The sequence below is a fragment of the Pygocentrus nattereri genome, chromosome 6 (genome assembly GCF_015220715.1).
Source record: "Pygocentrus nattereri isolate fPygNat1 chromosome 6, fPygNat1.pri, whole genome shotgun sequence".
Lineage (NCBI taxonomy): Eukaryota > Metazoa > Chordata > Actinopteri > Characiformes > Serrasalmidae > Pygocentrus > Pygocentrus nattereri.
The window spans coordinates 24,258,401-24,273,066 of NC_051216.1; the positions used below are offsets into that span (position 1 = coordinate 24,258,401).

Sequence of the window (14,666 nt, forward strand, 5' to 3'; positions counted from 1 at the left end):
TTCTCACAGTGGAAGGACAGACAGGAAAACCTGTGGATTTTTTTCAGATCTTAAGAAAGAGTAGAGCTTAATTTTCTATCAAAGATTTAAATACTGTTTATCTAATGTTGACAGTTGTTGTGGTCTACCAGGTCTTGAATGGTTGTTAGGAGGCACACTTTCTTTATTTCTTAATAGACCTTTCTCAGAGTCACTGCTTTGTGACATCCGACTATAAACAGTAGCATTATCAAACTTCAGGCTACACTGTTTAACAGACCGGCAATGGAAAATCGGAGGTTTCCAGCTGCCCTTGAAGATCTTCCTTCGGCCTCAGCAATGCCAATAGAAGATAAGTTGGCATGTCTGGTGGCTCTCTCCAACATAGACAGAAGGCTTATTTGACTTTGCTGAAGCACATCGCACAAAAATTGAAAACTTTAACTTTGTATGACCCCCTTTGTGAGACCGGCATTGCAAAGCAGAGAGGGAGCAGAGCAGATCTTACTACATCACACATCCCTAAATGGGCAGAAACAACAAGCACTTATTGTGTTGTAATTTGCACAAGAAAATGTACCAGGTTTAAATCTTCCCACTCAAGGATCAGGCTCCTGGATTCATGTACTGCTCTTAATACTATTGGCAAGAATCAACTGCGCCCGAATCAAGACAACCAATCAGAGCCAAGAGGAGTGCCTGATGGATTGTGCTTGTACAGCCTCCCCTGCACACCAACAGGGACAGAGCCAGAGATAAAACATTCCGATGCAGAGTTAACCATATCTCTGCTTTATTTATTTGATAACCACAAACCTAAGATTGTAAGAGTTACAGTGACACATCGTAGCACAAATACTACTGTGACATTGTAGTCAGGCTAACATTAGCTTGTTTCCAATGCTAAGGCTACTGGTTAGCGTTGTCTTATTTAAAAGTTGCTGAAAAAATCTTTGTGAAAGGGGGTCATATTGGTTTGGCATCTGTCCTGAGATTTGTGTGTCCCTGTGCTCTCTAGCTGTGTGGAGTTTACTTCATGTTCCTATGGTGCATGCTCCATGCTGTTTACAAGGCCTTTTCAGCTGCCCATCTCTTTGAATAATGAGAACAAAAACTCAAAGCTGAAGGTAAGTTTTTGTTTTTGATAATATTTGAAGTCATTGGTTATATTTGCAATAAAAACTTAACTTTAGGGTTGTTCTGGCTACTGTGCTTGCAAAGATCTTGAGGGAAGCTTTTCCCACTCGTGATGTAACTAGCAAGCTGATTGCAAGTGACTGGTTCTTCCTTTATAATGTCTCTGTAATGGTCTATGATTTTGTGAAATTCAGCTGTGGAAACTCCCGTTTTTCCACTTATTTCCTTCCCACTTCCTTATACAAGTGGATTTTAATTTTTTTTTTAAAATTAATCTCTTCCAAAATATCTCCTGAAAAATAATTAACATACATAAATGGCAGCTTTAGCTGGAAATTAAATGAATGAAGGATAGTCTCTGTTTTTTTTTTGCACAGTACTGTATGCCTGTCAAAACTGTCTGGATGGTGAAAAGAAGCTGCAAAATACAGAGCGACATAATCTTCCACAGGAAACTCAAAATACATAGAGCATACATAGACAATGTGAAAGGCAACACCATGGGCAAAGGTGTCTCAGACAGAAAAGGTGGAGAAAATCTTTGTGCTACCTGCTATTTAGCATATCTTAACTTTTATCACCACCACCTACCCATCTGTTATGCAATGATGGTCAACTGTAATTTGCAGTTGCAAATGGCAAATGTCTAATGTAAAAAGTCTTTCTCCTGTCAACTGTCGATCAAATTATGTAGCTAACACCTCAGCAAACTCTGAATAATTTAATGATTTTACCATTTATACAAAATCTTGGCATGGCACATCACGGTTGTCTGATTACCCTTAAAGACTTTTAAACTCAAGGCACCATTTCCCAATAATCAGTGTATGCACTCATTAATTCACAGTGTACATATACTCACTAAAGCACAGAGGAAACCAATTCAACTCGCACATCTGTCTGCTTTCAGTAAATTTATGTTTGCAGCTGGCTAATGCGATTAAAGGCATGCTGATCAGAAATAGTCTCTTCTGACAGATATATTCCATCAAATATGATTCATCCTGATGAGCCTTTACTCATGAATATTCGACTAGAATAAATTCCAGGACAACACTCATATAAATCAATATGTCTTCCCTTACCAATGCTAACATAAGATATATTTCATTTAAGCTTAAACGTAGATGATAATAGAGCACATGAAATGCACATTTGCTGTGAAAATCAACAGCAGGTGTTTCTCTTTTACTAGTGGTTAAAAAAAAAAGCATTCAACAAAACAGTCATAACAGTATAGACTCATCCAGACAAGCTAATTAATGCACTGTCATATCAGGCCTACATCGCTTAAATCTTTAAGCAATTCTGAATTTAGAATGCGGTGACTGTGCTATTTTATGTGTAACAAAGCTGGAGTAAAATGGACACATTTTGCTCACTCAAATGTATGATTAGTGTCCAAGAGTAAAAATCTTGAGGTAGATTCAGTGTTGCACAAAAGCCAGAAACCACCATTTTTTTATTTACTTTCCAATCAAAACTGCCATTAAAAGTTATTCATTTTTCAGCACCATTAAAAAGCAGGACACAATTTTAACAAAATATTGCACAGAAACCTAATTTTAAAAGCTTTTTATTCAGTATTTTGTGTGTCAACTCTTTCCCTTATTACAGCTTCCATTCTTTTGGGGTACTTGCGTTCAGTTTTTCAAAACAATCTGCAGAAAGAATTTTTTACACCTCCCAAGTTCAGTCTTACAAGTTGGTTGCACTTCTTCTCACAATCCAAGTAATCCCAGACACATTCAGTGATGTTGGTGGTCAGTCCATTGGATTACTTGGGGCAGTCATGGGCTGGAGGTCAGGGAATCAGCCTTGTGACCGGAAGGTCGTCGGTTTGATCCTCACAGCCGACCGCACATGACTGAGGTGTCCTTGAGCAAGACACCTAACCCCCAACTGCTCCCCGGGCGTTGCGGTTTGGCCTGCCCACCGCTCTGGGCAAGTGCGCTCACTGCCCCCTAGTGTGTGTGTTCACTAGTGTGTATGTGGTGTTTCACTTCACGGATGGGTTAAATGCGCAGGTGAAATTTCCCTGTTGTGGGACTAATAAGGGTCACTTAATTGTTCTGAGAACATCTGCAGCCCCTTTGATTGGTAAATGTTCAGATCTGAAGCAAGAAGAGCTAGATTTCTTCCTATGAAATCTCTATGCATAATAAGAGCTCTGGCACGCTACCAAGTCTTGCAGAGTTGTTAATAGTCCCATTTTAATATCCAATCAATTTTTTAACTCTGCAAATTCATTATCTGATATATAATCTCCTCTGAAATATTTCCCAGAAAAAAAACGAATAATTTGTACTTAATGGCAGTTGTGACTGAAAATTTAATGCATGCAGGGTCTCTAACTTTACACAGCACTGCATTTAAGCTGTCATGGTTATATCACTGTAAAGCAGGGAATCAAACATTTTAAAATGCAATAAAGAATAAAAAGGAGTGTGTCAAACTGATTACAAACAACTACAAAAATCTTAGTGACCTTAAAATGATATAGTGGTTTTCAGATACCAAAAACAGTGAATGCAACACTGAAATTATTACCATCTCAGCCCTGATGCTATTGTTATATGGTGCTACCATGTTGACACCTACAAGCTCAGTCCTCCTGGCCTGGAGCAAGGAGATCACGCTGGATGATTGGCAGGTTGTCATCGCTGACAGCTCAGAGAGATGTCTCAGATGATTCTATTGGAGAGGCTGACTGTCCAACACTGTCCAAGACACATTAGCACAACAGTGTGTGTACAGGCATGTCTCCTTAGAGACAAACAGAGACACTGCTTAGGAGGCTCATCACCGTCAGCCCACATTCACAGGACACTATATTAAGAATATCAATTTTGAGTCCTTACCCTGAGTGATTTATACAGTCACACAGTACTGTATGTCTACACTACTTTTACAACATTGACACAACTTGGGATCAATTGCGCACCAACTACAATCCATCCCCAACCATCCTCACTAATCAAAAGCTCTGTCTTGACATGTGATCCCATTGGTCACTTCTTACCAGGGTTGATGCAAACATCACAAAGGAGAGACAGCCCTTCCCTTTTAAAGCCTTTCAAAGGGAGAGCTACACTGACTGCATTCATGCCTTTTGAAAGATGAGAAACAAGTCATTTACATAAACACACCAATTCTCTGTGCTCGATCTGGCCATCATTTATTAATAAATCTGCCAATTGTCGCTATGCTACACAACAGCGACAGATGGACCTCTGAAGCAAAGATTTTGATGAGAGAACATCAACATGCGTAGAGTTTTAACACGGACACTAAAACATTCCCCCCTCTTTCCCACTGGCTCCGTTTAAGCATAGTGCATTGAGTGGGGTCCCTGCGATTTGGCCCACTCCCGTGAGCTCACGTGCTGCCTCCCAGCTGATGAGGCCCTTTCATCAGAGCGGAGCAACGCTAATTGCTGAAGCAGAGCGGAGGAGCACGCTGGAGTGGAGATGTGATTAAATCCATCCTTTAAAGTGGAGGGCAGCAAGCGATGCACTCTCCTTCTTCAGCCCCCCTCCACTGACGCAGGCGAGCCCACCCCTAACACCCCTCCTCCACCTCCTCCTCCTGAGAGTGTGTGAGCGTGTGCGCGCGTATGGCTGTGAAAGGCTCCGGCACTGCTGGCAGCTCCCGCGCTCAATGCCAGCGTCGCTCAGCTGAGCTCCTATTCGCTTGCTCGCTTGCACACACACACCCTCCCCCCACCCCTCAACCCCCCCCCTACACACACTCCAACAGGCTGGGCTCGGGAAACGGCATGGAATGGAATCTCAGAAGGATGGAGAGCGAACTGAGGCAGATCAATCCGGACTTGCTGCAGCCCAGCAAGAGCTTTAAGAAGCCTTCCTCGGGCACCATCACCATCAACGTGGGGGGCTACCTGTATGCAGCACAGCGGCAGACACTGGCCAAGTACCCTGGCTCCCTGCTGGAAGAGATGGTCAGCGGCAAGAGACCTGTGCAGCACATCGACTCTATGGGCAACACCTTCATTGACCGCGATGGCCCCATCTTCCGGCATGTGCTGAACTTCCTACGGACAGGTGAGCTGATCCTGCCGGACGACTTCAAGGAGGTGGCCCTCCTGCGCCGCGAGGCTGACTACTACAGGCTCAGCGAGCTGTCCCAAGCCCTGCAGGACTGGGAGCAGCAGCAGGCCATCCACCGTGAGCCTGCCTTCCTGGAGGTGACAGACAGCCACGAGCGCTCACAGGGTCTCAAGGTCTACTGCAGCGACACAGCCTTCATCGAGAAGGTAAAGGGGCGCCTAGTCCAGATCTCAAAAAGCCGGCTGGATGGCTTCCCTGAGGAATTTGAGGTTTCATCCAATGTCATTCAGTTCCGCCACTTCATCAAGTCAGAGCAGGGCTCACGGCTGGTTCTGAAGGAGGACAGCACATTCCTGTGTACGCTGGAGACACTCAAGCTGGAGACGGTGATGATGGCTCTGCGAGGAGGCTTCCGCCTGCTCACCTGCCTAGACAGCAGCCGGGGATCGGTAGTGCAATGCGAGGCTCTGCACTTTGTCAAGTGACCCAACCAGAACTGGCGCCACAAACCACATGACCCACCAAGACCTAGCACCACCACCCATCCCACCACCCATTGACATCCCCATGGCATCAGCATAATCTGCACAGGACCCACGTTGGATTACAAAAAGACATTCCGCAAGTAACTCTGCTTCTGCGTTCCTCCAGCTCCTACTACCAACCTTGAAAAGTAAAAGAGGTGTTATGTATTGTGTTTTCTTCTGGTATACTGTGCATAGTCCCTCAAAAGCTGGCTTTTTTAAGGAAGAGGAATTGCACATGGACATGGCCTCTGAACTGCAGCTTATTCCACCTTTTGACTTCTTTACAGAATCTCTTCAGATAAGTGGCAATAGCAACTGGCTACATACAACTACTGTGATTTCTGATCAACAGGCTGAAATACTACTTAATGCATGTGCAAATTCTGTTCACCTTTGGGAGCAAATGTTGTGATTGCTGGTCTTGTGAAAAGTGAAGCTGACAGCAAAATGTCATCCAGAACCTGTAAATGTTTTCCAAAATAAAGATTATAAATGCTTCCTTCTGCTACATGACTTATTTGAGGACATTTTCCTAAGGATGCTACAGTTTGTTAGATTAGTCAGTAAGCCACTTAGTGACAATGTCAGTATCACCCAATAGCAGTGTTGAAGGTTGTGTAATATACTTCGATGAAATACAGTTGGTCCAATATACACATGGCTACAGTTCATTTCCTTGGTAACAGTGAAGGCAGCTTGTAACAGAGACTACATCATGCCCTAAATAAGCCTTTGCAATATTCTGCATGACCTAAAAACAGACAGCCACAATTCAATAATTGTTAAATATCTCCCCAAGCATTGATCCTAATTTAAAACGGCAAAGCTATTAATTTGTAAAACCATTTAGAAGGGTGTGGTCATTACATATTGAAAAAGAGAATGTGTATATATGGATCACATTGATAGATATCAATCTAAATAAATTTAAACACTTAGAGGAACTACACCTCACCTGTTAAGTGAGATAAGCATCGATCATCTACGGCTTACCTGTACTTATTTTCAATCTGTGAAACTCAAGAATCTGACTAATGCTAGGCATAGGTTTCACCATTATTTGTATCAATGCATCCATGACCACCCTGCATTCAGGGGTGGTTACAATGCACAAATGGCGAATATCAATGTTCCAGTTTCTGTAGCACAAGGCTAAACTAAGTCACAGTCCAAAAGTCAGTCATTTTTAAATGAAGTAACGTTGGACACATGGTTACACCCACAAATTGAGCAGACTGCATCTCCACACAAAATCCATCTGTTTCCATAGAATCTGTCCTGCCATCTCCCACTAATGAGTCATTATGAATACTTGACACAAGGAAAAGGAATCAGACCCAACCCCACAGTTTGTTGTGGGAACATCAAACTGGTTCCATTTTTAATTGCAGATAAGGATCATTCATTTTTGATGAGAGACTGTGGGGCTTATTAGCCCTTATCCGTGACTGATGATGTATCTCTAACCCACAGGCAGCGGGCAACTAACACCTTGTGGGGTGGAGTGGGGGGTTGAGCACGTTTGTTTCAAATGGAAGAGCCCATTATCTGCTCAAATATTCATGGATTAGTCTCACATCCATTTGCTGCCACGCGAACAAGACTCCTACATTACAACAAAAGCCTGCTGATTCTCAAGTGTTCCAGGGGAGGAATGACTAATATCTCTCCTTTACAATATAATAATTAATTGGTCAAGCTAACACGTGAAATCAAGGTGGCACATGCCCTTGGGAGACCAATTTCTCAACCACATTTCTGTCTGTTCATGAAGACAGAGTGAGGAATGAGAATAGACCAGATTCACCTTCATGCATTTACATGATACTTTAGTTTCTATCATCCTAGCAAATAAGATCAACTAAGAAATTCATTAAGTCAGGCATATTCACTCCTTTACAGAAACAGAACATTTTAACAGTCTATATCTGTAGTAGGTTCCACTAAAATACAAAAGATCAAGTCCATTGTTAACCACACACTGGCCCTTATTAATCAAAGTTGCATGTAGACAAATCTGATCATTAAATAAGAGCACAAAAAAATTGATGAATAGACATCAACACCAAGCATATGGACAGACAAAACAATCAGACAACATTATACAATCAAGCAACTCTCCGCGAGTTGTGTATTTAAAACATCTTTTAACTGGAACATGCTGGACTGGATTTCTGAAACTAATTTCAAATATATTGTAATGCATTAGACCTGAATGCAAGGTCCACAAGAGAGAAAGCATATGCCTACCTGTTAGGACATAAGACATGGGGGAGTATTGTCTGCAACAGCGCCTTGTAAAGTAATACAGTTATACAAGGCCAAACTCAATTAGAGCTCCATTCATGGAAATGTTGTCAGAACACTTGGGAGACTAGCATGTACAGTGCTTAAGCTTCCCTATAATTAGCTCTAATATGAGGTCTCTAAAGGTTTTTGAATCAAGTCTTTCTGTAACTTTTCCAGGAATAAATCTCTGCCATCAGAACAGAAATGCTGCGTAATTATATTAAACGTTCTAGTTTACATTTCTTGTAAATCACCCAATAACCACTAAGATCCCTGGAAGAAGATGAAATGTGTTCTTATTTCTAGACTTTAGAAGTGACCAATTAATAATTATTTTTCCACACTAAAAATGCTGAGAACTATTATCCAAACTGGGAATACACACCAAGTATCAGTCAAGATTGGAATGCAGAAATTCTGCTCCCAAAACATGATGGCTGTTTTTTTTTTTTTTTTGGCCAAGCCAACCTGTTTTATTTAAGTAATTTTACTTAACAGAAACCAGACTTGAATGCTGCTGTTAAACCTGTACTAAAATGTCACAGCATAATTATGTATGACTCATTGTGCTAAATAACCAGCTGGCTCTTACTTTATTTGCTTCATATTATCTAAACAGGCAACTGATTTTTCATTTCAAAACAAAAATGCCAGTCTGGCCCATGAAAGATCAAATAAATGCTATTGCAACTCTGGCTTATACAAAGTACTAGAAATGTGCTAGTGGTTTTCATGTGTTCATTTAGCCCAGATTTTTTATTTAAAAAAAAAATAAATCATTTTAAAAAAGGCCATTAGCCATAAAATTTCATAATGCACTCCTACTCTCAACTGTCATAAGCTCAACACAACAGAAGTGAGTATTTTTAAGCATCACATATTTCTTTCTTAATGCCAACGGGACCAGAATTTTAAACAGATCACATGCAGTGATGTTAACAAGATGTAGAAAACAAAGACGGGGCTGCAACAGACACCAATCAGTGTTTTGCATGAATAATGTGCAGTGTGTAAATGTGCGGTAGATGGGTGGGAAGAGATTAGTGTGAAGCCTGCAAGCCCTCAAGGATAATCAAATGCATTTAAAAACCAACAAAACTACCTGCTTCACAGTCGTTGAAGTTGCTCAGCATGTATTTAACAGCAATTCAATTCAGAAAAGAATCCAGAGTGATTGCACAGCATCATTTAGCAAATTCTAGAAACAGAATGCTGTCTATCATCATTGTACACCAAATTTTAAACATACTACTAAAATTAGCCTAATTTCTAATCAAATTATGATTCTCAATTACACCTTTACGTGCAATATTGCACTCACAGAATCTGACGTTTCCATTCTTATCATCATTATCAAGACATTCAATGATTCAGCAGCCACAAAGCTGACAATACTGTTGCACTTCTTGCCTGCAGTTGAGCACCATAACATGATAGGAAGATGTAATCCCTACCTGACAGAACAGAGCAACAAAGCTGACTCTGAGGTACTGAGGTACACAGCTACATGCTGGTACAGTGTCTCTGATCAGCTACTATGACTCATGTTTACCTCTCTAAACATGCTTCAGGCTCATGCTGTTCTCCAATTCTCTCACAGAATAATTGAGAAAAATCACAGAGAGGGGGGGGACAAACAGCTAAAGCAGCTCCAAACCTTCAGCACTAATTATCTTGGTCATGTGACTCCTTTGTATGATCTGAAAAGTGACATTCTATTTCAGGCCACAGATGAAAATGTGTGTTACTGTGCGCAGCATCGTTTATGGCCTTTTTTTTTTTTTTTTTTTAAGGCCTCGTTCTCAATACCTGTTCTTTCAAGTAAAAACTGTAATTCCGAGGCTATGTGGATGTACGTGCTTGTTCCCACATCCTGCTTTCCGCTCCAGTCTGACCTAGCAACAGGCTGTACGCGCCTACATGAGTCAAGGTAAGTTGACTCTCCAGCCTACCTGTCACTGCAAGAGAGCGCAGCACTGTTAACAAGGAGCGAATCTCACATTTGACCCTGACACCTTATTAAAGTCTCTGTGGCACCTCCATTCACCAACGCCCTCTTATCACATGCTCTCTGCACAAACCACGCAGCCTGATCACTTTAGAGAAAGGAAAAACCTCCATAAAACACAGCTCAAGCCTTTTTTTCAACAGCCTCCCAAAAATACACCTATAGATGTCCAAAGTCAAACTCCATTTAGTGCCTGAAAAGTGCTGAATTAATCTGGAATGTCCAGGAAAGACTCGGTCTTTCATGCCTGAATCATATCTATTAGAGGAATATTCATTGCAAGTGGTCCATGACATCTACCTGAAATGTTTTCCAGTTGCATTTAGGACCAACACACAAAGGCAAGGCAAGTGTATGAGAGCAAAGAAATGGTATCTCACGAACACACTGATGAGAGAACCACACATAAAACCCACCACAAGTGTCAAGAGGCAATGGGTCACTGGTGTCAATTTCTAGAGTAAGAGATGTATCTTTTTTGTTTGTTTTTTATATCCACATGACAAGAGATAATCTTCAATAATAAACAGTCTGAAATGCTTAATATGTACAGGCCAAGGGGTTATGTAAACTGAGACTACATGGCAACAGTACAAGCTGATGACAGAGCAATGAAACATTTCTCCTGCCAAAGAAATCTAATGCTATTGGGTGACCATTTAGATGCTACAGTATTTTACATCCTTTACATCTCTTACAAACACAATTTAGCCAGTCGTAACATTAGCCACAAAGAACAGTTTGCTAGGAAACTGACTGCTGCTGAAAGAGCACAATTGTAAAGCGACAATAATGAAGCCTATTCAAGTCCTTTCAATCGCATTGCAGTCTGGATGATTATAATTTAGCATAGGTTCTTGTTTGCAAAGAAAACCTGCAAACTGTTTACTTCCATTACATTGAAGAAGCATTTATCAGCTTCTACTGAGAATTTTCGGGGGTAAATTCTCAAAGTGTTTTACCGCTTTGAGTGTTTACGTTTTGTAACATCTGATAGTTCAGGGTGAAAAGCTCTCTCAATTCATAACTTGCTTAGAAAAAGACTCCCCCTCCTCCCTTTCCATCGCCATAGCCTAGAGAAAGCTTTTAACTGCACAGTAGAGCCTCTATTCATTGCCAACTTCTGTGGCCAACCTGTTGCTTAGCAACCACTTAATCAATACCTGCGGCTTGCAAGAGCGAGGCAGACAGTTGGAAAAAAAAATTCATAAGCAATGGGAACAAAAGCATAAAAAAGTACAACAGAAAAGCAACATTTCACTGGCATTGAATTTAGACTAATGGAGATTTTTAACATTGGTGCTTAAAATGCGACCCCCACTCATTCCCAGTCCCACATTAATACATCTGTGTATTACAGTTTCTTAGATGTTCTGCCAAAGCACACTAACAGAAATGGCTGGTATGTTGCATTAACCATGCATGTATGACAAGCTTTTGTCTTCAAAAGGACAAAACTAGCGACAAAGGAAGCGATCAAACCTACGTCAAACCTCCCTACAGACTGGGCAATGAACAAATGATTCAGTGATACTGAATTTTTCAAAAAGTGTGGGTTTTCTGCATAAGTTGCGATGATTAATATTTGTTGGACTGTGATGTGCTAACTATTGCATGTTACAGCATACAGTAGATGAAGAGATGCATTCCTGGGGCTTTAGGAGTCCTTGGAGTTCAGAACAATGGAGGCCAAACACGTGGAGCTACAGCCAACTGACATGCGAGTTTGTGCCTTAAAGGCTCCCCTGCTGTTCAACACAGTGCCAAGCTGAAGATAGAATATTCACCTATTGTGTAGGCTACTCTTACAAGGTAGCGATGTAGGTATGAAATTTCAAGGGGATAATTTTTTTGTTTTTAAACTACTGGTTCACTCTGTGTGTATGCAGTCTTCTCTGCGCTTTACAAATACATGCATTAAACAGATATTAAAAAGATAAATAAATATGAAATGCTGTGCAAACATCTTAGGCACTAAAAGTCATTTACTGAAAGTAAATAGTTTAAAATCATTTATTGCAGCGTTCAAACGTCATATAATACCAAAATCAAGTAAATATAAATACATTTAAAAAATACAACATAAATCTTTCTTGCTTTTAAAGAAATTACTTAATAGTAGTAACTAGTAAAAAGAACAGAACTTTGGTTGTGTCTCTTAAATGCCTCCAGCTATTGCATGGATTTGTTCCTAGCACATATGATTCAACTGAAAGAAGTAATTGAGCCAAACCAGATACTGGATGACAACTAATACTAAGTTTTCTCGATGAGAGATTTGAAAATGGTTAAGCAAAAACAGTACCATATATAAAATCATTACTTATTACATGTTGTTATTGTTGTTGGTATTCATTCTAATAACAGTGTTTTCCTGAGCAAAAACTACCTGTTGCTTAGACACGCAGCTTTTTAAGTAGAATTTCCTCAGGTGCCTAAGATTTTCACACAGTATTGCATGTGTGCGTGCATATATTTCCATCAAATGGGTTTGATCTTCAGGGCTCACCCAAGGAGCTCTCTGTAAAGACAGCCAAAGTCTGGCCCCCCACAGACTGCATGGAGAAGGGATGTTCTCTTGGGGCTCGCACTGATGAGGCTGTCTCTCCTGAACTCTCGACCACGGTCAGCTCCTCGTTCAAACTGAATGACACCTTAAAAACAAACCCATGAATCCATCAAATGCTGTCCATCTAGTTTGGGTTATGTGTGTGCAGTGCACTCAAAGGCATTTTACAAGGCAAGTGTTTAAATATTGTTTCAATAGGCTACTCCCACGCAATAAATCAATAGTGACATCATGTGGCAAACTGAAGTGCTCTAAAGCCATGCGCTGCCTTTTTTCGACTCTTCTACCTAAAGCCATTTGGTTTACCTCAGCTTTGTTATATAATGTACTTGTTCATCAACACAATTCTTCACAGATATACCTTCAGCTACCAGCAACCCTCAATCCCAAACCACGGAACAGAAAACATTTCCAAATTAACATGACAGATGGTTCAAATCTGATGGCTTAGATGCCTTCAAATGGGAATTGGCTTTATGGTTACCATTAGAGATCACTAGTTTTCTAGTATGACACAATTAGATCCCATTAGGAAATCATCAAACATATCTGGAATCGGTCCCAGAACACCTGTTAAATCAGTACATCATTTACACTGTGATATCAACCCATCAGGAAAACACTAAACAGGCCTACCATTAAGCCCTCCAGGAATCAAAAGTAACTTATTGGTTACCATGGTTTTTTTTTTGTTTGTTTGTTTTGTTTTGTTTTTTTTTTTAGCAGAGACGTTAAAAAAAAACACGTGGCAATCACCGTTAGTCCTGTCATCAAGCGCACCTTTAAATAACATGGCTTTTATTCATCATTGATGAAACACCTACCGTTGTTTTCCCCTGGCTTCTTGTAGAGATGAAAAGAGAAGTTGAAAAGGACTGTTAGAAACATTTTGAGATGAATAAAGATTAACGTAGATTGCCATGACGGGGATAAAGCTTACTTAGCTATTTTAAGCTTTCCAACTTCTCCTCGTCCAGATGCTTTCCCCCACTGCTGGGAAAGATACTTAGGAACCTATGAAAAGATGGCAGCCCTGACATATTCATTCATATAAAACCTTCTGTAGCTGTCTTTTTTGCATGACTATGGCAGACTTTAAATAAAAATAAATCTATACCACATAACTAACTGTCGTTCTGTATATATGACGAACCTTAACCAGCCAAACTCCAGTGTTTTGTTTGGCTCTTGTTAAATCGACATCCTGGCCTTTGTCAGACATGGCTGCAGCCTCTCACCTCCACCTCAAGCCAAACAATATGTGTGAAGGTAAAGTGCAGCATATACCCCCACCTAGTGGCCACGCTGGTGAACTACAAATATTGACTTGAAGGGGAACTCCACCAATTTTTACAATTTCTACATAATTAAATGGTTAAGATGTAAACAAAGTCTTTCGGAGTGATTTGGTGCGAAATTATCCTTTCTAGAGAAACTTACTGAGTCAGAACTGTTCACAGTGGTGATACAAACCATAGTTTGGTATAGAGTTTAATGCCTCTAAAAGCTCCCTTACAGAAAGTTGTTATGCAAAATGGTTATGAATATGCTGCCTGATGGCTGAAACACTGTTTTACAAAAGTTTTATGACAAAGTTTGGCCACACTAATTCATTTATTTGAATCTATTCATGACCTCGAGGTACATGCAGGGTGTACTAAGGCAAAATAGTCTATACTTTTTAGATTAACCACTATTTCATGACCGTTTTATATAAAACTTAGAAGGCACATGTAGTAAATAAAATGGCTATATTAGTGTTGCAGACATTGTAGCCCCTGGTTATTTTCACCAACACTGAAAAAAGCTTTTCTACAATAAACCATTTTGAACCACACCACTCTGAATTCCCCTCTAAATTACGTACAGCACATTCAGCCAAGTTGCGTTCTTTTAATTAAGAATTTCATGTTATATTGTGAGCAACACAAGCCACACTATGAACTGTATGTCCTTAATCCAACAATTACTTTGCTAGCAGCATGCAGCATTGTTAAACTGCCAATGATTCTGTTGTTTATTCTCCACTCTGCTCTAATTGTATACACATACATCTCTCTCTCTCTCTCTCTCTCTCTCTCTCTCTC

The 14,666-nt window shown here is 40.4% G+C and overlaps 2 protein-coding genes across 3 annotated transcripts in view; one reads left to right on the plus strand and one right to left on the minus strand.

Moving 5' to 3' along the window:
- The window catches only part of gtf2f2b (general transcription factor IIF, polypeptide 2b), a 19,200-nt gene extending 5,347 nt beyond the window's left edge, over positions 1-13,853 (minus strand). Inside the window, exons 1-4 of one of the 2 annotated variants that reach the window (XM_017710788.2) lie at positions 13,733-13,853; positions 13,520-13,593; positions 13,404-13,419; positions 12,520-12,664 (exon numbers count right to left, since the gene is read on the minus strand). In XM_017710788.2, coding sequence (XP_017566277.2) covers positions 12,520-12,664; positions 13,404-13,419; positions 13,520-13,593; positions 13,733-13,801 — 304 coding nt within the window. In that variant the 5' untranslated portion in view covers positions 13,802-13,853. Of the gene's footprint in view, positions 1-12,519; positions 12,665-13,403; positions 13,423-13,519; positions 13,594-13,732 lie in introns of both variants that reach the window. The other variant, XM_017710787.2, reaches the window with a different exon arrangement.
- On the plus strand, positions 4,833-6,211 carry kctd4 (potassium channel tetramerization domain containing 4). Its single transcript, XM_017710785.2, has one exon. It carries the CDS (start codon positions 4,895-4,897, stop codon positions 5,669-5,671), a length of 777 nt encoding a protein of 258 aa, XP_017566274.1. The 5' UTR covers positions 4,833-4,894; the 3' UTR covers positions 5,672-6,211.
- Positions 13,854-14,666: the final 813 nt, after the last annotated feature.

Coding starts and splice junctions, on each gene's coding strand:
- kctd4 (XM_017710785.2), top strand. CDS start 4,895: ATGGAATGGAATCTCAGAAGGATGGAGAGCGAACTGAGGCAGATCAAT.